The sequence below is a fragment of the Stenella coeruleoalba genome (genome assembly GCF_951394435.1).
Source record: "Stenella coeruleoalba genome assembly, chromosome: 7".
In the NCBI taxonomy this organism is placed as follows: Eukaryota; Metazoa; Chordata; class Mammalia; order Artiodactyla; family Delphinidae; genus Stenella; species Stenella coeruleoalba.
The window spans coordinates 122,465,926-122,490,068 of record NC_137153.1 but is presented as its reverse complement, the minus strand read 5'-3'; the positions used below and the strand labels follow the sequence as shown (position 1 = coordinate 122,490,068).

General features: G+C 55.7%; 1 protein-coding gene across 1 annotated transcript in view; it reads left to right on the top strand.

The window, feature by feature from the left end:
• Nucleotides 1-23,886, top strand: part of PNPLA7 (patatin like domain 7, lysophospholipase) — a gene marked incomplete at its 5' end in the record, with an annotated part of 32,508 nt that extends 8,622 nt beyond the window's left edge. The window contains 20 exon segments of the mRNA XM_079926600.1: nt 3-83; nt 3,709-3,858; nt 9,479-9,542; nt 9,661-9,808; nt 10,989-11,085; nt 11,088-11,126; nt 11,129-11,154; nt 11,881-11,986; nt 11,989-11,998; nt 18,829-18,895; nt 18,898-18,981; nt 20,887-21,009; nt 21,125-21,194; nt 21,809-21,925; nt 22,439-22,584; nt 22,958-23,061; nt 23,063-23,114; nt 23,194-23,274; nt 23,278-23,304; nt 23,713-23,886. Of these exon segments, the coding sequence (XP_079782726.1) occupies nt 3-83; nt 3,709-3,858; nt 9,479-9,542; nt 9,661-9,808; nt 10,989-11,085; nt 11,088-11,126; nt 11,129-11,154; nt 11,881-11,986; nt 11,989-11,998; nt 18,829-18,895; nt 18,898-18,981; nt 20,887-21,009; nt 21,125-21,194; nt 21,809-21,925; nt 22,439-22,584; nt 22,958-23,061; nt 23,063-23,114; nt 23,194-23,274; nt 23,278-23,304; nt 23,713-23,862 (1,742 nt within the window). The 3' untranslated portion in view covers nt 23,863-23,886.
• Between the last annotated feature and the right edge of the window lie 257 nt (nt 23,887-24,143).

Sequence of the window (24,143 nt, the reverse complement as noted above, 5' to 3'; positions counted from 1 at the left end):
AGGTTGTGACTCGCTGATTCACCTCTTGGGCGAGAAGATCCTGGTCATCCTCCAGCAGGGAACTGCGACGGCTGGGTGCCTGGGCCTGCAACCTGGGAGCCCCGCCCACCCCACTCAGAGCCCCGCCCAGAGCCTCTACTTAGGTTGAAACCCCCCTCACAGTGTTAGAACTTTTGCTTTCAGCCGTCAAACACGTTTAAAACTATTCCCTCATCCCGGTGTTCCAAGCTTCCTCCTGGTATCATTTTCCTTCTGTCTGAAGACGTTCCTTTAATAATAGTCCTTTTAGCGCAGGTCTGCTGGCTACAGATTCTCTTAATTTTCCTTCATCTAAGACTGTCTTTACTTCACCTTCGTCCTGAAGGATACGTTTTGCTGGATGTGCAATTCTGGCTTGACAGTCCTTTTATTTCAGCACTTTAAACATTTTGTACCACTTCCTTCTGGTCTTCGTTGCTTCTAATGAGAAATCCAGACATTCAGATTGTTCCCAAGTAGGTAGTGCATCATTTCTGTCTGGCTGTATTCGGGATTTTCCTTTGCCTTTACTGTTTGGAAATTTGATTTTGGAGTGCTTGGCGTGAATTTCTTTGGGTTTATCTTGTTTGGGGTTCGCTCATCTTGAATCTGTAAGTATATATATATATTTTAACTAAATTTGGAAAGGTTTCATCCTTTATTTCTTCAGATAGTCTCTCAGCCCTGTATTCTTTCTCCTCTTCTGGAAATTCACAGAAGCAAATGTTAGACCTTTTGTTATTGTCCCAGTGTCTCTGGGACACTGTTTGTTTTTTAATCTTTTTTCTCCATCTGATGTTCAGATTGAGTACTTTCTTTTTTTTTTTTTTTGCGGTACGCAGGCCTCTCAGTGTTGTGGCCTCTCCCATTGCGGAGCAACAGGCTCCGGAAGCGCAGGCTCAGCGGCCATGGCTCATGGGCCCAGCCGCTCCGCGGCATGTGGGATCTTCCTGGACTGTGGCAGGAACCCGTGTCCCCTGCATCGGCAGGCGGACTCTCAACCACTGCGCCACCAGGGAAGCCCGAGTACTCTCTTTTGATATGTCTTCAAGCTCACTGGCTCTTTCCTCTGTCTTCTTGATTCTGCTCCTAAGGCCACCCAGAGAATTTTTAATGTCTTCAAGCTCACTGGCTCTTTCCTCTGTCTTCTTGATTTGATATGTCTTCAAGCTCACTGGCTCTTTCCTCTGTCTTCTTGATTCTGCTCCTAAGGCCACCCAGAGAATTTTTAATTTCAGTTATTATATTTCTGCATTTGCTTCAAGACAGTCCATGACAGCTGTCTCTGTCTGGTTATGATCACTGCTTTATTGCCTCGTCAAGGACTTCCAAATTCTGTGACATGTTGTCTTTTTTTTTTTTTTTTAATTTATTTTTGGCCGCGTTGGGTCTTTGTTGCTGTGCGCGGGCTTTCTCTAGTTGAGGCAAGCGGGGGCTACTCTTCGTAGTGGTGTGCGGGCTTCTCATTGCGGTGGCTTCTCTTGTTGAGGAGCACGGGCTCTAAGTGCGCAGCTTCAGTAGTTGTGGCTCGCGGGCTCAGTAGTTGTGGCTCACAGGCTCTAGAGCACAGGGTCAGTAGTTGTGGTGCACAGGCTTAGTTGCTCCGCAGCACGTGGGATCTTCCTGGACCAGGGCTCGAACCCATGTCCCCTGAATTGGCACACGGATTCTTAACCACTGCGCCACCAGGGAAGCCCACATGTTGTCGTTTTTGTCTGTTAATTGTCTTCTCCTGTTCAAGTTGAGATTTTCCTGGCTCTTGGTATGCCTGGTAATTTTGGATTGCATCCTGTATTTCGAGTATTATGTTATGAGAGCCTGGTTCCCATTTAAATCTTCTGTTTTTGCAGACTGTCAATGTGCTTATATTCACAGAGCATGTCCTGGCCCTCTTCCTTGGGCTGTGTTTGAATGTTAATTTAATTCTCAAGGCCTTTGCAGTACTGCTCTGGTCTGCTGTGCTTGTGTGCTACCCAGAGCCAGTGTGAAGCCTGGCTGGTATGCCACACTGGATTCTGTTCTCAGAGCCTCTGCTGTGCGATCCTGGCCAGTTTCCTGTATGGGCTGCTTGGGGGTGAAGCCAGGACTTCATACTAGATCTAGAGGACTCCCTTGTCCATCTCCCCTCTCTAGTGCAGGGAATGGAGAGCTGGGGGCTCCACCCCACTGTGTCTATCGCCCCATGCAGGAACTTGGGGCCCTGGAGGCAGCACCCAGTGCGGAGGGGGAGGCATGGACCCCACTTGGCTGTAGCTGGGACGGGGCAGTGGCACTGCTACCCTTGTGGCATTAGCAGCGTGGTCTTCCCACGAGTCCTGGCTCGTCTGCACTCCTCTTCACGCCCCTCTGGGTCTCCTGAGAACTGTGTCCAGAGCCTCCGTGTAACTGGTGGCAGTGGTTAGGTGCGATATGCCGGCTCCATCTCCTTCTTGGTCAGAACCAGAACCTCCCACATGCCTTTCTTAAAGACTAAAAGAAAACTGGCAGAAGCTGGCAATAGAATCCCCCTCTGGTTCTACGTCAGACGGAGGGTTCTAACGTCAGAGGTCACTGGGAAAGAGCGAGAGGAAGGGAATTCCCCACAGAGAAGCTGCCAGAAAACCGGTGAAAAGGGGCCCCCTGCTGCCTCGCGTGCAGCTGCCAACTGGCTCACAGCCCTCACTTTCTTGCCCTGCCCCCAGGTTAGCTCTTAGGGGCCCCTCTCTCTGCCTTCTGCAGCCCCCGCTCTGGCTTCTGGGTCAGGCCTTGCAGGAACCCACGCTCTATGCCTCAGGACCCACCGCTCCTCCCCAGGGACGAGACCAGCAGAGTCAGAAATGGATGCCCTCTTGGCGGAGCTGGACCCTCCTGCATGGCCGGCGCCTGCACCTGGCACCTGGCCGTGCCCTTCCTGGTCGGGAGGGTCTGTGCAGGAGCTGGGCTGGCACAGCGGCCAGCCAGGGGGGCCAGGAAGAGAGCCCTCACTGTGTTGGGGCCCCAGAAGACTGGGGTCTGGCTGGGACGTGGGCGGCAGGAGGGGTGAGGCTGCCCGTTCAGCCACGTCCATGAAAACAGGAGGTGCTACTTGCCAAGCAGTAACTTTGTGTTGGGAATGAACTTCAGCCGGGGACGCTCGGACCGAGGCTGATGCGCTCGTGGGTCCACGTGCCCGCTGCCTCCGTCCCTGCTGCTGTGGGGCTTCCTGGCCTCACGTCTAGAGAAGGGGAAGCCTGTGGCCTCCGGGACAGGCACCCCAGGACCCAGCCCTGACCAACCCTGGGTTGTTTTGTGCCTCACCCCGGGGTCTGGAAACCCCACGCAGACGAGGTGGTCAGACTGTTTGCTGTCTCTGGAGCAGTCAGTGCAAGAACTCCAGGAAGGGGGCAGGTCGGAGGATGGGCCCTCCCCTGGCCGATCCTTTCGACTCTGCGTTTTCTCTGGGCCTCACGGCCTGCTCTGCATCCGTGCATCCGTCTCCCCTTCAGCGGCCCGGTCCTGGTGTGTATGAAACGCAAGGGCGCCACAGTGTGGTTGGTAATTTCAGCGGGAAAGGCGGGGCTCTGGCTGTGGGGACTCGGGCCGACCCCGGTGCCTGTTCCATCTGCCGAGGCCTCTCGTGCCGTGGCGTCACCTAGAAACATCCAGGGACGCCGAGACTGTGCGAGTGGCAGCCCGATCCCTCAGGCCAACGCACGCCCCTGTGCTCTGCAGGTCACCAGTTTGGGCTACATGCTGTAGGGAGCAAGTGGGACTCGGGGAACCCTGCCAGCAACCTCTCCACGGTGGCCGTCATGCCCGTGTCAGAGGATGTGCCCCTCACCACCTTCACCCTGGAGCTCAAGCACGCCCTTAGCGCCATCGGTAAGCCCTGCCCAAAGGCACCTGAGGTCCGGTTGGACCCCCTCCTCCTGCCTCTCATCCTTCCAGGTTCTCCTGAAAGAGCACTTAGTGTTGCTCGCAAGGCTAAACCCTGCGCAGGGGGTGGAGAGGGGTGCAGCGCTGGGGAGAGGACCGTCCCAGTGAGACGGGCGCCTCTGGACAGTCTTGATGGGCAAACCCTATCTCACAGGGGCTGGTGTGAGTCACACCGCACTGCTCCTCCCAGCTGAACTCTGGGGCCTCCAGGGGCACAGAGACCCCTGAACCGCCCCCCGCCAGCGGGAGCCCATCTTGGGGTGTGAGCCTGGGGTGGGTGCGTGCAGCTGCTCCACTACTCGGAGGGGACACCGCAATGGCTGGGGCAGCTGACTGACCACGTGGAGGACACCCGCAGCTGGGGTCAGGCAGCTTAGGTCATGTTCCCAAGTTCCACGGCTGTTAAGTTGGGGGCTCAAGAACAAGAAACTGAAATTCCTGAGAACCCTTAGAAATTCCCCAAATCATAAAGTATTCCATATTCTTAACACTTTATGTATATGTTTTTATAACTGTGAGCGACCATAGTAAGAGACAATAAGTCAATTTTCTGAGATAGGGCTATCCTAAAGGTTTCAGGGGTGTCTTCAAAAATGAGATAACAATAGGTGCAATGAATGTTACATTACTATTATGGAACAATACGTTGTGACAAGAGTACGTATCTTAATATGGCGAAACGTCCGCTATCTGAAACAGACACTTGATAGTAGAAGGCATTAAATAAATGCCAAATGAAAATGATTTATGAAATTGAAGATACTACTATAAATATTTAATATGTAAAAGTTACTCTCCAAGGGAAAATTTAAATCACAGAAAGCGTTAATTTGGATTCGTCTTGGTCTTTGTTTTATAACAAATATTCTGGAGGTAGAAAACATCATACATTTTTCAGTGACGTTGGTCAGACTGTCCAGGGCACACCCAAAAGATCTGCAGTTGCACAGTGGAGATGTGTTGATTCATAAAAGCTTATTCCCTTTTTTAAAAAAACAAACCAACCTTTTATTTTGAAATAATTACAGATTCACAGGAAGTTGTAAAAATAGTAAAGCGAGAGCCACACACCACCCCCTGCCCCAGGTTGCAGCACAGCACCCAGACCAGGAGGTTAGCGTCCGTGTGGTGCGCTGATGTGACATTCATGTGTGTCCACGCAAATTTCTATTTCTTCGAGGAACTGGGGATCTTGACAGGGATTGCGCTGAACTGTTGGTGGCTTTGGGTGGCACTGACATCCTAGCAGTGTTAAGTGAAAGCAGGCATCCTGCCTCGTTCCTGATCTTAGGGGGAAGCGTTCAGTCCTTCGCCTTCAAGTAGGATGTTAGTGGTCAGTTCTTCATGCATGGCCTTCAATATGTTGAGGAGGTTTCTTTCTATTCAGAATTTGTTGAGTGTTTATATCATAAAAAGATGTTGAATTTTGTCAGTGCTTTTTCTGCGTCAGTTGAGATGATCATACTTCCCCCCCTTTGTTCTGTTAATGTGATTTATTACGCTGATTGATATTCATATGCTGAGTCATTCTTGCATTCCAGGAATAAATCCCACTTGGTGTGGTATGTAATCCTCTTAATACCCTGCTGAGTTTGGTCAGCTCCTGTTTCCTGAGGATTTTGCATTGTCAAAGGTGCTCGTCTGTAGTTTCTCCTGGCGTCTTGGTCCCACGCAGACTTTGGTACTGGTGGGGCGGGGCGGTGCTGGCCCCACGGAATGAGTTAAGAAGTGTTCCCTCCGAGTCAATATTTTTGGAAGAGTTTGAGGAGGATTGGTGTTAATTTTTCTTTAAATATTTGGTAAAATTCCCTAGTGAAGCCACCTCATGCAGGGCTTTTTTTTTTTTTTTTTTTAACTGGTTCAGTTTCTTACTGGTTATAGGTCTATTCAGATTTCCTGTTTCGTCATGGTTCAGTCATGGTAGGTTGTGCGTTTCTAGGAATTTGTCCATTTCATCCAGATGATCCAGTTCGTTAGTTTGCAATTGCTCACTGTACTCTCTTGTATTACTTTTTATTTCTGTAAAATAGCTAATGTCCTGTTATTTCTGCATTTAGTAATTTGAGTCTTTTCTCTTTTTTTCTTTATTCCTCTAGCTAAAGGTTTGCCAATTTTATTGATTCTTTCAAAGAACCAACTATTGGTTTCATTGATTTTCTGTTTTCCTATTCTCTGTTTTATTTATCTCTGTTCTGATCTTTATTATTTCCTTATTTCTGCTAGCTCTGGGTTTAGTTTGAGATTCTTTTTCCGGTTACTTAAGGTACAAAGCCAGTTGTTGATCAGAGATCTTTCTTCTTCCTCAAAGGAGGCATGTGTAGCTGTAAACTTCCCTCCTAGCTATGCTTTCGCTGTGTCCAGTACATCCGGGAATGTTGTTATTTTTGTTTTTATTTCTCTCAAGATATTTTCTCATTTCTCTTGTGATTTCTTTGACCCATTGGTTGTTTATGCATGTGTTGTTTAATTTCCATATATTTTTGAATTTTCCAGTTTCATACCATTGTGATCAGAAAAGATACTTTGTGTAAATCCAATTTTTAAAAAATTTTTTCTCGGAGCATAGTGCTTTACAATGTTGTGTTAGTTTCCACTGTACAGCAAAGTGAATCAGCTTTACAGATACATATATCCGCTCTTTTTTGGATTTCCTTCCCATTTAGGTCACCACAGAGCATTGAATGGAGTTCCCTTGCTATACAGTAGGTTCTCATTAGTTATCTATTTTATTTTATTTTTTCAAAGAAAGATTCCATTTTCTCTCATTTCTTTTTTTTCTTAAATTAATTATATTTTAATTTGGTTGCGCCAGATCTTAGTTGTGGCAGGCGGGCTCCTTAGTTGTGGCCCGAGGGCTCCTTAGTTGTGGCGTGCATGTGGGATCTAGTTTCCTGACCAGGGATTGAACCCAGGCCCCCTGCATTGGGAGCGTGGAGTCTTACACACGGAGTCTAACCACTGCGCCATCAAGGAAGTCCCAGTTACCTATTTTATACACAGTATCAATAGTGTATATATATCGGTCCCAATCTCCCAGTTCATCCCACCCCCCCACCCCCGCCTTGGTATCCATATGTTTGTTCTCTACATCTGTAAATCCAATCTTTTTGTTTTTTTTTAAGTCTTTATTGAATTTATTACAATATTGCTTCTGTTTTATGGTTTTGGCTTTTTGGCCCCAAGACATGTGGGATCTCATCTCCCTGACCAGGGATCGAACCCGCATCCCCTGCATTGCAAGGAGAAGTCTTAACCACTGGATCACCAGGGAAGTCCCTGTAAATCCAGTCTTTAAAGTTCTTTAGGACTTACCTTGTGGCCTAACATATAGTCTGTCCTGGAGAAAGGGAAGAGTGTGTGTTCTGCAGCTGGGCGGGTGGCCTTTCCTCTTTGTGCATTTTGATGAGTGTGCAGTGGTATCTTGTTTGGGCCTGAATTTGCATTTCCCAACAACTAAGAAGTTTGTTTGTTTACTGGCCATTGGGATACCTTCTTTCGCAAGTGCCTGTCAAGTTGCCCACCCTTTTTATTGGCTTGTTATCTTTTCCTTGTTGACGGGCAATCTGGATACAGTCGCTTTATTGGATGAAAGTGTTGCAGATATCTTTCCCTCTGTGGCTTGTTTTTTTTATTCTTTTAATAATATCTTTTGACAAACATAAGTTGTTAATTCTAATATAGACCAATTTATTTATCAATTTTTTCCTATATTATTACTGCTTTTTGTGTTTTATTGAAGAAATTTCATGCTGCCCCCGAATCATGAAGAGGTTCTTCTAAAAACCTTAGGGTTTTACCTTGCAAGTTTACAGTTCATTGGAGATTGATTTTGGTGATGATGCGAGGTAGAGTCAGGATTCCTTTTTCTATAGGATCTTCAGCTGCCCCAGAGCCCTCGCTTAGAAGGACTGGACTCTGCCCTGCAGTGATCTTTTGCTGACAGTCAGGTGGCCACATTTGTGAAGCGTGTTTTTCGAGTGAGGATCTAGGCCAGTGGTCCTTTTCTTCCACTTGTGAAGGTGTCAGTCCACTTCCTCTGGCTTCCAGAGCTTGGGAGAGAGGCTGTGTGACAGCCAGGCTGGCAGTGACTATCCAGGCCAGATCCGTCCTGGAGCAGCAGCCGTGCCCCACGGAGCCGACACATAAGTGCCTAGGCGTCAGCCTGTGTCCACGCACTGCCCTGGACCTGCCCATGGCCTGGGCCCTAAGCAGACCCTCCCCCGGACGGAATGGTCACCACAGTCCTGACTGCCTGGGGCTGCAGCCCGCACCTCGAGAGCCCAGAGCGCCACCTCCGGGGGGCTCCACACTTTCCCAAGGGCCTCCTCCGAGCCTTCCGAGTCCAGGCAGGCGGGCCCAGAGCAGGAGACGTGCCCTGAGGGCAGATAGAGCCCAGCCTGCGGTCCGCTGAGGACCTCAGGGCTGCGCTCCGCTGTGTTCCTGCAGCCAGACACGGCCTGCCTGTCCCGCCTCGTCCTAGACGCCCAAGAGGCGGACGGGGTGAGCCACCGCAGTGCCCAGGAGTGCCGGCCCTCGCAGGCACGTGAGGCATCAGCCCCGAGAGGACGCCCTCTCTCTGTCAGACCCACGGAGGGTGACCAACTCGAGCTTGAAGCTCTTCCCGACCTGGCCCGACCTGGCCTGACCCCCAGAGCAGGACTGCAGCCCCCAGGGGGACCAGCGCCCTTTGCCCCGAGCCCCCAGAGGAGTTGCTTCCCCGCATCAACGGGCTTCTGCCATTTGAGTCAGAGCTGCACAGACGCACAGGTCAGTCCAGCAGCCACATCACAGGGCACCACCCTGTGAAATGCACCCTTATGCTTGTGCCTCCAAGAAAGCAGATGCTGCCAGTTAAACACAAGGCGGTGATTTCTTGTCTCTCACCTTCTGATTACAAGCTCTCAGAGAAGCTCAGGTGTAAGCGAGGGTGTAAGAAGGAAGCCATGGGGAAGAGCCCGGCCTCTCCTGCAGCAGCGGGACTTCTGCATCCTCAGGGCGGTCCAGCAGCCTTCCTGACACTGAGGGCCGCTGGCCTCTCAGCTTTTGTCCCTGCCCCTGGCGGCCCTCTCACATATTCTGACGCTGGCCCTCCTGGCTGAGAGCAACTGTGTCTGTGTGGACAGCAACTCTAAGACCCTGTAGATGCAGGAAGCACGCTGATCCCTGGTGATAGACACTGGTGACCCGCACCTGACTGGAGCCCAGCCAGCCGGGCTGCCTGGGATTTGGGAGACTGTCTAATCTCGCACTTTACAAGCTTGTGCTTCCCTGCCCCCACGCATACACAGTCTCAGTGCCGCAGAGATTCAACCCCTTCACGTGTAGAGGAGGAGACTGAGGTTCAGAGAGGCCGCCCCTCCCTGTACTTGCTGCAGCCCTTCCACCGCCACACCTGCAGCCTCACCTGCCCAGAGGGTCTGCTTCAGGGCCACAGGCACTTCCTCGTGAGTGGTGAAAGGCTTATTGCTTTCCAGAAGAGCAAACTTCCAGGAGAAGGAAGGGCCTCGCTTGTCCTCCAGTGTGAGCTGCCGGCACAGTTTTCTGTATTTGGTGGTTGTGTTTTCAGGCCCTGCCCTGCTGCTGACCAGCGGCAACGTAAAACAGCGCCTTGTCTCTGCTGCTCTGGACAGGTACGCCGGCCTCCGTGTCGGAACAGCCTAGCCGAGCTTGGCTTGCTGCTCTCAGTGGGTCCCAGCCCGGCCTTGAAATGTGCCCTGGCGTCTGCGCCCCTCTGTCTGTGCCTTCCAGTATCCACGAGCACCGGCTGTCCAGCTGGCTGGGGCAGCAGGAGGACATCCACCGGATCGTGCTCTACCAGGTGGACAGCACGCTCACACCCTGGACCCAGCGCTGTATCCGGCAGCCCGACTTCATCCTTATCGTGGGCCTGGGCGAGGTGAGCCGGCCTGCGTGAGTGGGGCAGTGGGCGGGGCCTCAGCAGGTGGGGTCCGTGGCCAGGGCTTGAGGGGAGGGGCCGGCCGGCTGCTGGGTTGGGCCAGGCAGTGGGCGTGGTCAAAGGGCTGCAGGCTGGGCAGGTCTTGGCGGGAGGGGCGCCCCACTCTCTCCTCCAACCCCTTGTTTCTCTCTTGTCCTCTGAATGAAGTATTTCAACAACTCAGAAAGGGACGGATAATAAGAGCAGACACCCAGGTATTTGCTCTTGTAAAGTCAGAGCCTCTGTCCGTGTTTCACGTTTTTACTATGTGTGTATATGGCACTGGTTTTTTTATATAAATAGTGCTCGAGTTTATACCATCTTGAAATTTCCTTTTTACTCAACACTTACACTTTTGAATTGTATCCATATTGTTTCACTCGTCTCATGGCTGTTTAGTTTCTATTTGTGAATGCCCCACCATCTGTCTCTTCTCAGCCAACGGACTGTGAAGTTACTTCACTACACGCGTGTGCAGGGGTGTCTTCAGGGCACCACCTGGAATTGCTGCTGAGCGGCAGAGGCTGTGTGTCTTCAGGTTCAGAGAGCTGCCAGACTGCACTCCTGTTGTGCACGTGATGTGGGCGAGGTCTGGGGCTCCATGCTCCCTGCTCTGCACTGTCAGTCCCCTGTGTTCCCAACTTCCTGGGTGTGAAGTGGAGTCTCGTTGTCCCTTCATTTTGTGTTCCCCACCTCCTTCCTCTGCCCCGTCGTCTGTTCTCATTTCACGCTTCCATCCCGGTCCTGGGACAGCTACAAACTCGTCATCTCCGATGTGGGTTCCTGTTCTTACCAGGAGTGATGCTCCCTTGTGGGGGAGTGTTTGCAAAAGAAGGTTGCAGTGTGTGCGCCGCCTCCCTTCCTGCAGGCCCCCGGAGCTCCCTCATGCCCCCGCACCCAGCCCCGCACCCCCTGGGTCACAGCTTCACAGAGGAAGGGCCAAGCACGCCACAGCCGGGTCGGTCTTCAGAACCAGGGTGCCACCCGCCAAGGCCAAGACCTGTGTTGGGCTAGGGCGTGAGGCGTGGTCCCGTCCAGCCTGGGACGTCTGTGGACAGCCCCGCGCTGGCCTTTCGCTCTGTCCTGCTCGAGCCTGCGGCCTCTGCTGGGCTGCCTGACGCGGGGCTCCGCTCTCCCTTAGCTGGAGCGGGTGCTGGAGAGCGCGGCTGTGCGTGCCCAGAAGCGCCGGGAGGACGGGCCTGCGCCGGCCCGCACTGTGCAGCGGCTCAGCCTGGGGGCTGCTGCTCCGGCCACCTGCACCCCTGCTGCCCTCGCCGCGTCTAACCAGGAGGAGCCTGCCCGAGCTGGTGAGGCCCAGGGCGGCTGGGGGCCCCGCCGACCTGCTTCGGGCCCTTTGCCTCTGACTCTGCTCTGAGCCCGCTGGCTCTGATGAGGGCGCTGGCTCTCCACGAGCTCTCCCGCTCCTGTGCACTCACATCTGCTTGAGCTTGGTCTTCGGATTCCCGGGGCCACAGGGTGACATGCCCCCCGGATGGGGGAGCCCCTACGGGGGGCCAGAACCCCAGAGCGATGGGCCTGAGGTTCCCACCTCCAGCTGAGGCCTCAGAGAGCCCGGTGGCCTCAGGTTGGCACTGCTTCCTCCTTTGGACAGCAAAGCACACAAATCCTGAGGCGCCTCCTCCTCAGGGGTCCCCAGCCCTGGCGGCTGTGCGCGGGCCGTGGTGGGAGCGCAGGGGCCGCCGGCTGGCCACAGCCCACCCAGCCCCACAGCTTGGTGGAGCCGCCCTGCCAGCGGCGTCTGCGCCCAGGTGGCCAAGCCCTGAGCGCCCTCCACCTCGGGGCTGTGGGCTTCGGCTGGGCCCGTCGGTATGTGGCCCAGCTGCCCGCACTGCCCGCCCCACCCCAAGAGCCCTCCCAGGTGAGCCCGGGCGCCGAGGTGACGACTGGGTCGGGATCAGACCCACCGGCCGTGTCCAGGAGGAGCTTTGGGTCAGGAGTGGGGTAGAACAGCCAGGCCACGTCGGGTGTGCGAACTCGGCCCGGCCCCCCGCGTCTGCCGGCCTCTCTCGCAGGTGGAGCCGTCGGAGCGGGTCTGCCAGAGGCCCCCGGACCGGCGCTCGGACTTCTCCGGCCTGGCGCGGGTGCTGACCAGCAACGCTGTCGCCTTGGTACCCGGGGGAGGGGAGCCAGGTGAGTCCCGCCCCTTCCCGCGGGCCACGAGTCGGTTACGTGTGCGCCTGCGCTGATCCTCCCCGGGCTGGGCTGGCGCACGTGCCCGGCAGTGTTTCCCACGGGCAGGTGTCCCCTCCCTCCACCAAGACAGTGGAAGAGAATGTATTTCTCGTTCCGATTGTCTCCTCTTCTGAAAACTCCATTCTGACCCTTTGCCAGTCTTTCCGCTGGGCTGCGGGAGAGTTTCTTTCCATTTTAATGCACACTTTATGGAACAGTGATCTGCTCTGCTCACGACCGTCGTGAAGCAGCCTTTAGTTTCTTGGGCTGGTGGGTTCCTTTAAGGACTTTTAACCCAAAGCACTTGTACCCCAAGTTGCTGCCGTTCTCCTGACCTTGGTTAAAGAGAAAAATACACGTGGGGGCAGAAACGGAGGGGCAGGTGTGTGGTGAGGGTGTGACAGGCCAAGGGCCCCGGGTGAACCGGTCGGCGCGAGGAGGGGCAAGGCAGCCCCTCCTGCAGCATCTGTGCTGGACCCCCGCCCCTCTGAGGGCCAGGTCCCAGGGCCAGGGGTGCCCTGTGGGGTGGATACCCTCACACCCCTGGCCTCGGAGGACGTCAGGCCAGTCGCTGGGCTGGCGGGCTTGTGCCGCTTCCCCGGCACTGCAGCGAGGCTCCCTGAGTGCCAGGCCTGGGTGCCAGCCCTGCTTCCCGTGCTGGCCACCTGTCCCCAGGGCCTGACGGAGGAGCCTGGCTCGCCACCTGCCTTGGCCCGAGGATGTCCCTTCCAGAGGACGCTGGAGTCACTGTGTGTGCACCCTGCAGAGTCGGGGCTGTGCTCGCGCCCGGCCCCTCCACTCCTCGGCTAATTGTAGCTGGAGAGGGTCAGAGAAATGATGCAGGTGAGCCTCAGAACTGCTTGTCTGGCCGGATTCACGCTCCTTACTTCCCCACTGTTGGAGACTCGGAGGCTCCAAGTTCTGGCCTGAGACCCTTACAGCCAGGAAAGTGGGGTGGGGACGGGAGGGGCTGCCCTTATGGAGACCCCGCCTCCTCACCCCCAGCCTCCTCACTGGCCTCCTGTGCCTTCAGCGCACGTTGTGGCCTCTCTCCGAGGGCTGCGCCGCAGGGGAGGGATCCCGCGGTCCGCAGGCAGCCGCCGGGGTGGAACGCCTGCACGTGTTGGCCCTGGCCCCCTGAGTGCGGCCTGGCCTGGGTGGTGAAGTAATGAGTACCCTGCTCGTTTATTTGGGGTGATTTGGGGGCATCGTGTAGTGCCGTGTTTTTACCTGAAAGCTGAGCCAGTGGGCCTAGAAACTCGGGTGATTTACCCAAAGTTGCCGGGATGGGGGTAGCACTCAGCCTGCTTTCTGCGGGGCTGGGACAGTGAGGTGCCCTGGAGCAGCTGGCTTGCAGCAGCGTTTTTAATGAAAATTTAGTTAAAGTAATACTTAGTTTAAAAGCCATGTGGCCATTCTGTAAGGCCGTATGGTATTTGCATAACACACAGCAGTCCTCTGCCCCACCAACAAATCCAGAGATATCCCGCAGACAATATCCCACAGACAGTATCCCACAGACAATATCCCACAGACAATATCCCACAGTCACTTCCAACTTTTCTTCAGCTGTTTCCTCATTTACGTTTCTTTTTTTATTGAAGCATAGTTGACTTACAATGTTGTATTGGTTTTGGGTGCACGGGAAAGTGATTCAGTTTTATGTGTGTGCGTGTGCATGTGTGTGTGTGTCTGTGTGTGTATATAGTGTACATATGTTGTTTTTCAGATTCTTTTCCATTATGGATTATTACAGGGTATTGAATATAGTGCCCTGTGCTATGCAGTAGGACCCTGTTGTTTATCTGTTTTTTCATTTTTTCCAGTTTTAGATGATTAAGTTCCTAACCGCCCCCATATATGCACAGGGTCAAAGTCTGTTTGTGTGTCTCTGTCTCGTATCCTCCGTCTATCCTCCTCCTCAGCACGGGATCCCGGTGTGGTCCCCGCCCTAGTCAGCCATTGCTCACTGTTTGCCTTGCAGCAAGATGGGTCTTTGGAGCTAAGCCTTATCCTACTGTATATACGGCAGTGTCTCCCTCCTCAGAGTAATAATTGCTCAGTAGCCCACCGCAGATGCTGCTGGAGACGCAGCCCCCTCAGTGTGCTCAGACCACCAAGTCATCGCTGCTGAACTCACTCTGGAGCGGCCTCCTCTCAGCTCTGCTGCTTGCTCCCCAGTCATGCCGCTGGGATGTTGCCTTGGAGTTTCCCTTCACCGTGATCCTGGGAACTGCCTTTGTCTCTCTCCTGTGTCCAGCTCCACTTCTGGATACCATGTCTTCCCCTTTCTTGACACATTCCTGATTTTGGTAGAGTTCATACTCTAGAAGTTTCCTTAAGAGAAGCTGCATGGGAGGGAAGAGTTTCAACGCCACGCTTAGCAGAAAGTTCCCTCACTCTGCTCTCACACTCGCATGACAGTTTGGTTACGAACCCTAGATGGAAATACTTTTCCCTGAGAACTTTACGGTGTGGTCCCATCATCTTCTTAGCTTCCAGTATTGCTGCTCTGAAGTTCAGTGTCGTGTTCTTCACGAAGCCTGTTGCTTCTGGATCCTGTAGGAGACTCTCTTCACTCTTGTGTTTCTGGAAGTACTTGAGGATGTGCCTGGGTGTCTTTTCCCCCGTTAGGCTGGGCAGACTCGCAGTGGGCCCTTTCAAATTCGGGAATTCATCACCTCCAACCCTCGGAGCGTTGGCTAAGGCCCGCACCCCTGCTCCCTGCTCCCTCTTCTGGAGCACAGTGCAGACGACCCCTCATCCTCTCGTGCTCCCATCTTTTCTTTTCTCTCCCAAGTTTCCATCTTTGTCTTTTTGTTCTACTTTCTGGGTGATTTTTCTCAGATGTATCTTCTAATCGATCTTTTTTTGCTAAGATGTTTCTGATGTCTGAGTGCTTTCCTCAGTTTTTTTCTGTTTGTTCTAGTCGTGCAGTTTGAACTTCTCTGAGAATAATAATGCTTGCTTGCTCGGCTTTCCGTTCCGTTCCGTGCCGGCCTGTGTCGGCTCGGTCCCGTGAACTCCGAGTCTCTGAGGCTGTCTGTGTGCGCTGACCGCACCCGTGGCGTCGCCGCATGGGCCCCTGTGGGCCCCTGTAGTCCTCCTCCTGTCGACAGACACCTGGGTTATTTTCTGGGTCTGGTTACTGTGCACAAAACGGCTACAAGCATTCTTGTGCAGATCTTTCCCGTGCACATATGTGCTCTTCTCTTGGGCTAATACCTGGCAGTGGAGTTACCTGTCCACGGGGTAGTTGAGCAGTTTTACACCCCCGCTGGCAGTTTTGAGAGTTCGGGCTGCCCACATCTCTGTCGCCCTTGGTATCGTCCGGGATGGAAGTTGTGGCCACACCCCTTGGTATCGTCCGGGATGGAAGTCGTGGCCACACCCCTTGGTATCGTCCGGGGTGGAAGTCGTGGCCACGCCCCTGGTGGGAGGAGGCCGTGCCTCACCGTGAGTCTGATCTGCATCCCTGGACTCGGGTTCCAGGTGCCTCTTGGTCATCAAGTTCCACGCGCCTCTCTCACAGGTGGCTTGCCCTCTACTATTTAGTTAGAGGAGTTATTTATATACTCTGAATACGAATCTTTTTTTAATTTTCTTTTTTTAAATTAATTAATTTTATTTTTGGCCGCGTTGGGTCTTCGTTGCTGCGCGCGGGCTTTCTCTAGTTGTGGTGGGTGGGGGCTACTCTTCGTTGTGGTGCGTGGGCTTCTCCTTGAGGTGGCTTCTCTTGTTGCAGAGCACGGGCTCTAGGCGCGCGGGTTTCAGTAGTTGTGGCACATGGGCTCAGTAGTTGTGGTGCACGGGCTTAGTTGCTCCGCGGCATGTGGGATCTTCCCGGACCAGGACTCGAACTCGTGTCCCCTGCATTGGCAGGCGGATTCTTAACCACTGTGCCACCAGGGAAGTCCCTGAATACAAGTCTTTTACCAGATATGTTTATTACTAATATTGTCTTCAGTCTTTGACTTTTGTTTTTGTTGTAATGGCATGTAATGGCGTTTTTTGATGAGCACGTTTTAACTCTGATGAAGTGTGATTTCCCAGTTTTTTACAGTTTTTTAATTTCTGGTGCTCTGGGGGCTCTTGCCTAGGCTACATCTTCTCAAAGCTTGTACATCTGCGCCTGCAGTCCACCCACAATTGTTTCCTGTGAGTGGCGGGGTGTGAGGTGAGGGTATTCTACATGGTTGCCTAGTTGAAGACTTTCCCTCCCTGCTGAGCTGCTGAGGCGTCTGAGTGAAGCACCAAACACCTGCCCAGGTGTGAGCTGCACGGAGGCATGTGTTCTGTCCCAGCCACACCACTACACTGTCTTTGTTACTCTAGCTTTATGGGAAAGCATCCGGCAGTGTAATTCCTTCAAATTCTTTTTCTTGAAGTTGTTTGGATTGTCCTAGGTCCTCTGCATTTCTGTGTAAATTTTAGAGTCAGCTAAGTATTTTATGGGTTTTTTTGCTATTGTAAATGGTATGTTTTTTTTTTTAATAAATTTATTTATTTTGGCTGCGTTGGGTCTTCATTGCTGGGCACGGGCTTTCTCTAGTTGCGGCGAGCGGGGGCCACTCTTCATTGCGGTGTGCGGGCTTCTCATTGTGGTGGCCTCTCTTGTTGCAGAGCACGGGCTCTAGGCACGCGGGCTTCAGTATTTGTGGCACGCGGGCTCAGTAGTTGTGGATCGTGGACTCAGTAGTTGTGGCTCGCGGGCTCTAGAGTGCAGGCTCAGTAGTTGTGGCGCACGGGCTTAGTTGCTCTGCGGCACGTGGGATCTTCCCGGACCGGGGCTCGAACCGGTATCCCCTGCATTGGCAGGTGGATTCTTAACCACAGCGCCACCAGGGAAGCCCTAAATGGTATGTTGTAAATTTCATTTTAAATTGTTTGTTGCCACTATGTAGAAATACAAATGATATTTGTAAATTAATGTCATGATTTACAACCTTGCTAAATTCACTTCTTCCAGTACCTTTTTTTGTAGTTTTTTTACATTTTGTTCTTCTGAGAATAAAGACAGTATTTCCTCTTTCTTTCCAAAATACCTAAATGCCTTTGTTTCTTTTTCTTGCCTGTTGCACTGGTTAGGGCTTCCAGCGCAGAGCTGAGCAGAGGTGGTGAGTGTTGGGGAAAGCATTCCCTTTAAGCGCTAAGTGCCATGGCTGCCAGCTCGGCTCTTGGGTTTTGTAGATGCCCTTTATCAGACTGAGGAAGTTTCCTTCTATTCTTAGTTTGCCGAGTTTTTATCACGGGTGTTTTTTTTTATGGGTCTGTCAGATTGTGTGATTCTGCTCCTTTATCCTGTTAATATGGTGAATCACACTGAGTGATTTTAAAGTAACATCAAACATCACCTTCTTGGGATGGACTCATCTGCCTGTGGCATGTGGCCCTGTTTCTGTGTCACCTGACCCCTTGGGTCTGAGCAAGGTGGGCCGTGCTTGTCCTTTCTTGAAATGTAGGCAGGTTTGTTTGCCTACCTTCCAAAATTCAAAACTGAATTGGAAGGTGCTGCTGCTTTCCCTGTTCTCTGGAAGGTTCCAGGTGGCTTGTGTTGGTTTTCCTTAGATGTTTAGTACAGTTCACTAGTAAAACCATCCGGACATGAAATTTTGTGAGGATTTGAAAATTAAAGATTCAGTTGTTTTGATGGTTATTGAACTCTTCAGGTTTTCTACTTCCAGCGTCGGGTCTGGTAGGTTATGTTGGTCTAGGGATGTGTCCATTTTGTCTGATTTTTCCTACTTACGGCATGAAGCTCACACTAGCTTCTTACCTTCTTAATTGGAGCATCTGTCCAGAGGTTCCCTTTCTCAGTCCTGATATTGGTTATTAAGACCTTCTGTCTCCCTCCTCCTCCCTCTTTCTCTCCCTCTCCGTCTCTGTCCCTTTCTCCCTCCCCCTCCACTCCCCGACCCTGTCCGCCTCCCTCCGTCCCCCGCTTTTTACTTTTATGGACCAGTCGTACCTGAACTCGTCCTTTCGGGGATCCTCTCTATAGTGTGTTTGTCTTCTGGTTCATTAACTTCTGCTCTTTATTATTTCCTTAATTTTACTCTTTTGATTTAAACTGTTCTTTCTTTCCTAACTTGCGGGCCAGCAGGCATTGTCTGTGAAGGGCCAGATGGTGAGTCCGCGGCCTCGGCAGCCGGCGCGGAGCAGGGGAGGCCAGCTCTGTGTGTGCTGGCCCTTTGGAGGCAGCGCGCCTTTCTGTTCTCAGCCTGGTCTGAAGTTCTCTTCGTCTCGGGTTTCCAACAATGTAGGGTTTTTTCCTTTAATTTACGCTCAGCATTTAGAACGCTCCTTGAACCCGACGCTCAATGTCAGTCATCGGTTCTAGAACTCGGGTGTTGCCTCTGTCCACTTGCACTGTCTGTCCCTCCTCCTGGCTACAGTCACACGCTCTCTTCCGCTCACACATGCTGTTTCTGGTTGTGTGGCGGACATCACACACGAACAGTGGCCAGAGTGGTCTCAGCCCGCGCTGCTTTCCGGTGGTGGCTCGTCCGGCCCTGGGGGCCTCCACCTGCCTCCCCACCCGCCCAAGTCTGTTCAAAGCCTGTTGTTTCGGCTTCACAGCCTCCCAGACGCCAGCGGGTGGAGGAGGCTGAGTGCTGGCTGCCTCTCGAGAGCGTCCCACTTCCTCTCTGAGTTGGCATCTTTGCCCCTCTCCCTGTGGCGTGTGCAGGACTCAGGCACCGAGGGGTGGGGTGGAACGGGACGGCCGTCCCCGGGGTCCTGGCGGCCCGGCGGCGCTGACTGCCTGCTCCATCCTCCTGTTGGCGTAGAGGCTGTGCCCAGGTGGGCATCATCCGGGCCCTGACAGAGGGCGGCATCCCTGCGCACGTGCTCGGACGTCCACCAGGGCCTTCACAGGCGCCCTGTGCTCTGAGGAGTGGAACTACAGCCAGATACGGATCCGGGCCAAGCAGTGGGCTGAGGTGAGGGGCCCTGCAGGGCCGGGGACGCAGGAGGGCATCGAGACGGACGTGGCTCTGCAGGGCTCTGGCCTCAGAGCGTGGCTTGTTGGGGCAGGGAGGGCACAGAGAAGCAAGGGCGTCAGTGTTGTGGGATGGGCTCTGGTTCATGCCTGGTCTTGAGTTGTAAAGGTGACTGAGGAGAGGTTAGTGCACCCACAGTTCCCCGCATTTCCACACCCACCCCACAGGGCCATGGGGGCACCAGTGCCGGTAGGCAGGCAGGGGGCAAGGCCTAGGTCGGGGCCCTTATTGGGGTTTCTGTGGGAAGGGCAAGGCGGGGCAGGGCACACAGCTTAAGATCTGCCCGTTCGAATAATTCCGGCGGGTTTCTGGGCATAGCTGCCTGGCACCTGGCCCTGGGTGATTCAGGCTTGGGGTGTGCGTTAGACACAGGTAGTCGGGTGTGGGCTCTGGAAGGGCTGGGTGAGCCCAGGTCTGTCTCTCTCCCCCGGTGTGCGGGACCCCAAATGCCAGAGCATCAGGGACACAGAAAGTAAGAAATATACGTCGTTGGTACAGTTGGCCCTGCGGTAAACGGACGCCAGGGGACAGTCCAGGATCTGGGGACCCACCCGGGCAGGCGGGCTGCAGCCTGCCCTTCTCAGGGCTCTGCTCGTTTTTTGTGGAGCAGAATGGAGCCCTGGCTGAAACCGAGAGTGGGCTCAGAAGTGTTGGCATTCTCATTTTTAAAAGAAAAGACGGGCCTCCTCTGAGCAGAAGCTCTCAGAGCAGGCCATCTGCCCGATGCACAGATCCCCAAGGCGCCCAGTCTCCCTGGGGGCTGCGGGCTGCTCGGCTCCGGTCACTAAGGACAGCCTCCGAGGGCAGTGGCCGCGGGGGACGGTGCTCTAGCCTCAGCAAGGGTCTGCGTGCAGGTCGGGCAGAGCTCTCCCACGGGTGTGGGAACAGCCAGGGGGCTTCGGGCATCATGTCCTGCCACCCTGAGTTTGCGCTGGGCCAAGGGAGCCCACTGGGCAGCCACCCTGTGGGCCATGGGGGATGGACCCCCCAGGCTGCTCTGTGGTCCCACCTGTTGGCACGTGGAGGGGGCACGGTGGGGTGGCTGCGGTGCTGGGCAAGGGCCTCCTCGGGAGTGAGGGCCTTGCTGCCCGCAGAGGACACCAGGGATGTCCCAGGCTGTCCTGGTTCCCTGTCCTCCAGGGGCGCGTGTGTGCCTTCTGCTCGTCCACGAGTCTCAGTGAGAGCGGCTGGGGGCGCGTGACTCACCCCCAGCTGGGGGCCCACGCCCACTTACAGCCCGTCCCAGCGTCTGTCCACACAGAGGCAAGGAGGACCCTTCCTCTCCATCCCTGACCCCTGAGGAGTCAGGCATTCTTGGGCCTGTGCCCTGTGCTCACGGGTCCTCACTGAGGAAGGATGGGCATCGGTCCTACCAGAGATCACGGGGCTTTGGCAGTGAGGGCCCGTGGTAGGGCTGCTGCTTCCCAGGATCAGAGGGGTGGAGCGTCTGCCGCGGTGGAGTGTGAAGGCCAAGCCCAGGCCAGCCCGAAGGGGCAGTGGTGGACGCTCAGCTGGCCCTGGTCCTGGATGGGCCTTGTCCCAGTGAGCCTTGAACCGTCCCCGCTGAGCGGGCGGTGAGGGCCCAGCTGGCCAGGCCTGCCCGGGGTCAGCAGGCGTTCCTCTGGGACCTCCAGGCCCTGCCATTCAGGCCACAGTGTTTGCTCCCCACAGGCTTCTATTCGCAGAAAGCGCACGTGAGTGCCCAGGTCCCTGCTCCCTTCTCCTGACGCAGGCTCTTGGTGTTCCCTCGGGGTCGCCTGCTGCTGGTGCCCGGAGAGGGAGGCAGGGGTGAGCCCCTTCTCCTCTGCAGAGGCCTCACACGTGCCCCCGTGTGCCACCCCCCAGGATGTGATGTCGATGGTAAAGACCATGCTGGACCTGACCTACCCCATCCCCTCTGTGTTCGTGTTCTCGGGGGCTGGCTGCAGCAGAAGCATCTGCAGTGTCTTCAAGGACAGGCAGATCGAGGTGCACCCCCAGCAGAGCCCACGGCCTCAGCCTGCCTGGGTCTGGACACCCTGGGCCCACAGGGTCGAGGGCTGGCAGCCGGGGGTGGTCCCTCTGAGTCCCGTTCCCCTCGCAGGACCTGTGGGTCCCCTACTTCACCATCACCACGGACATCACAGCCTCTGCCATGAGGGTCCACACAGATGGTGAGCACCTCCTCCCGGGGTGCAGGCTCCCCAGCGGGGAGGGGCGTTAAGGGGCCAGTTCCAGGCCAGGCCCAGGGAAGCCCCAGGATCTCCCAGAGGAGGCAAGAGGCTCGGGGAGATGTGAACAGAGATGACTGCTCTGGGCCCAAAGGCTGAAGGGTGCACAGGGAGAGGTAGAGATGGGACGGGGGCAGAGGGGCAGACTGAGGGCCCACGTGGGTCACAGCTGCGTGTGGGTCGGAGCAGAATGCTGAGGAGAGAGCCCATCTGTGGGTGGGCGGCTGAGGCCCTTCTCCAGGCCAGAGTGTTTTGGGAGCCCCTTGAAATGTGTCTGCTTAGAAGTGAGTGGGGTGGCAGGGCTGGCAGAAGCTCACGGCAAGGGGAGATGTGGGCAGGCCCAGAGCAAGCCCGGCCCCCCTGGGCTCCGTCTGAGGGGGAGGATGTCCAGGAAGGGTGTCATCTGCCCGGGCCTGGTGCTCTCCGCCGGAGGCCAGACGTGCAGGGCTCAGGACCCATGTCGGCGAGGCTCTGAGCCGAGGGTCCAGGGCGGGAACTCACCCTGGGCAGCGAAAGGCTCCTTTCCTCTCCCCCGATCCCTCTGGACCCCCTCCCAGGCTCACTGTGGAGGTGCGTGCGTGCCAGCATGTCCCTGTCGGGCTACATGCCCCCGCTCTGCGACCCCAAAGACGGACACCTGCTGATAGACGGGGGCTCCATCAACAACCTCCCAGGTACTGTGGCGGATGGGGGGCGGCCGCCCGGCCCCGCCTCAGCCCCACCGCTCCTGCGCGCTGGGGGTTACGGGCGTGCGCACGCTCGGCGCTGCGTGCTCCCAGCAGATGGCTCTATTTGTCGGCTCAGCAGTGCTCAGAACCAGGCCAGGTAGAGGGGCCGGCCGCAATTAGGGCCCGTCTGTGCCCACAGTCAGAACTAACAGCCTGCAGGTGTCGGGTCTGCTGTGGGCAAGGCCCCTCCTGGGGCACACCTGTCACCTGTTGGACAGCTCTGTGCGCTTGGCCGACCCCCTCCGCAGGCCCAGGTGTGAGGGTGGAGAGGAGGCCATCCCCACCCTCCAAACCCTCACCCCCGTCCCCCTACTCTCAGCGCCTCTCAGGCAGGCTCTGCCCCCAGCCCTGGCTCCACCCCAACTTCCCCCAGCTCTGACCCGTCACCCCAGCCAGGCTCCCGCCTGGGGCTCTGCATACCTGTCCCCATTGGTGACCAGGCCACTTCCTCCCCAGCAGATGTGGCCAGGTCAATGGGGGCAAAGGTGGTGATTGCCATCGACATGGGCAGCCGGGATGAGACAGACCTCACCAACTACGGGGATGCGCTCTCCAGGTGGTGGCTGCTGTGGAAGCGCTGGAATCCCTTGGCCACGAAGGTCAAGGTGGGGGCCCAGCCCTGCCTACCCCAGCTGCTCCTCCCCACATCCTGGCGCCTGTGTCCCTGAGACCCTGAGATGGGCAAGGAGGGGGTGCACCTTCCAGGCTCTGGGTCCAGGAGGGTGGTGGTCGGTCACTCACCATCCCTGCCCGCCTGGGACCAGCTCTGGGAAAGGAGCCAGGCCTAAAGGCTCCACACACCCCAGGACCCCTGGCTGGGTGCCCAGCCTCCCCCCAGGCCTAGTAGAAATTGCCTCCCCTTGGGGGGAGGGAAGGGGAAGGAAGGGCCAGGGCAGGAGACTCAGTGGCTGTGCCCAGATGGAGGCCAGGGGCCACGCAGGGACGGGAGAGCCACACTCAAGGGCTGTGACATGGCAGGTGTTGGACATGGTGGAGATCCAGACGCGCCTGGCCTACGTGTGCTGCGTCCGGCAGCTGGAGATGGTGAAGAGCAGCGACTACTGCGAGGACCTGCGCCCCCCCCCCCCCCAACAGCTACGGCACCCTGGACTTCAGCAAGTTCGACGAGATCTGTGTGAGTGTCCAGGCCGGCTGCCCCTCCCAGGCCTCCCTGCTCTCGCGTCCCGATCACGGGGTTCCCGGCGTGTGTGCAGGAGGTGGGGTACCAGCACGGCCGAACAGTGTTTGACATCTGGGGTCGCAGTGGCATGCTGGAGAAGATGCTGCAGGATCGGTAGGGGACGAGCAAGGTGAAGGCGTGCGATGTGAGTGCCTGAGTTGGCACCCCTCCTTCCTCTCCCACTCCTGTGACCCGTCCTCTGCTGCCCAGTCCAAAAGAGAGGCAGGGCTCCCTGCAGCCAGCAGCACGTTGGCACACCCTCTCAACTGCTCAGGCCTGCAGGTTCCCCTGCCCCGCCCCAGGGGCCAGAAGACAAGGGCAAGGGCAGTGGCCCTGGGGGCTGTCTCTTGGCCTCTGCCCCCCTTTGACTCTCCACCCTTGAAGTGCTCACGTGGGAGAGGATGTCACTGTGGGTGGGGGGCTGCTCAGGACTCTGCCTGTCATCCGTGCCCCACCCGCATTCCAGGGCTAGGACCACAGAGGGTCATAGAGAGGGTGGGGCCGGCTGCGGTCAGGGGCTTCGCCAGATGTCTCCTTCGCCTCTGCCCCCAACGTGCTCACCTGCCCCAATGCCTCCTTCATGGACCTCACTGAGATCGTATCACGTATCGAGCCTGCCAAGGTGGCTGCAGCAGATGGTGAGTTGGACCCCGGGCCATATGCCCACACAGCTGAGGATGGTAGTGGCAATGTCCCCTCCTGACCCTTGACACTCTCAATAAGCCACCCTGGCCACCAGGCTCCCTCTAGCAGCCCCTGGCCCTGGTAGGCTGCATATGGGGACCCATGCCGGCCCCTGCCCCTGCTCTCAAGAGGATACCTGCATGGCCCTGCTCTCTGCCCAGATGAGTCTGACCACCAGACCGAATACAAGGAGGTGCTGCTGGGCAGCCCCAGCCGACCTGGGCTCCGACTCAGCGAGCTGCCCGGACACCCTGTGCTCCCCAGCTGAGCTGCCAGCTCCAAGGGCTCCAAAGCAGGCCA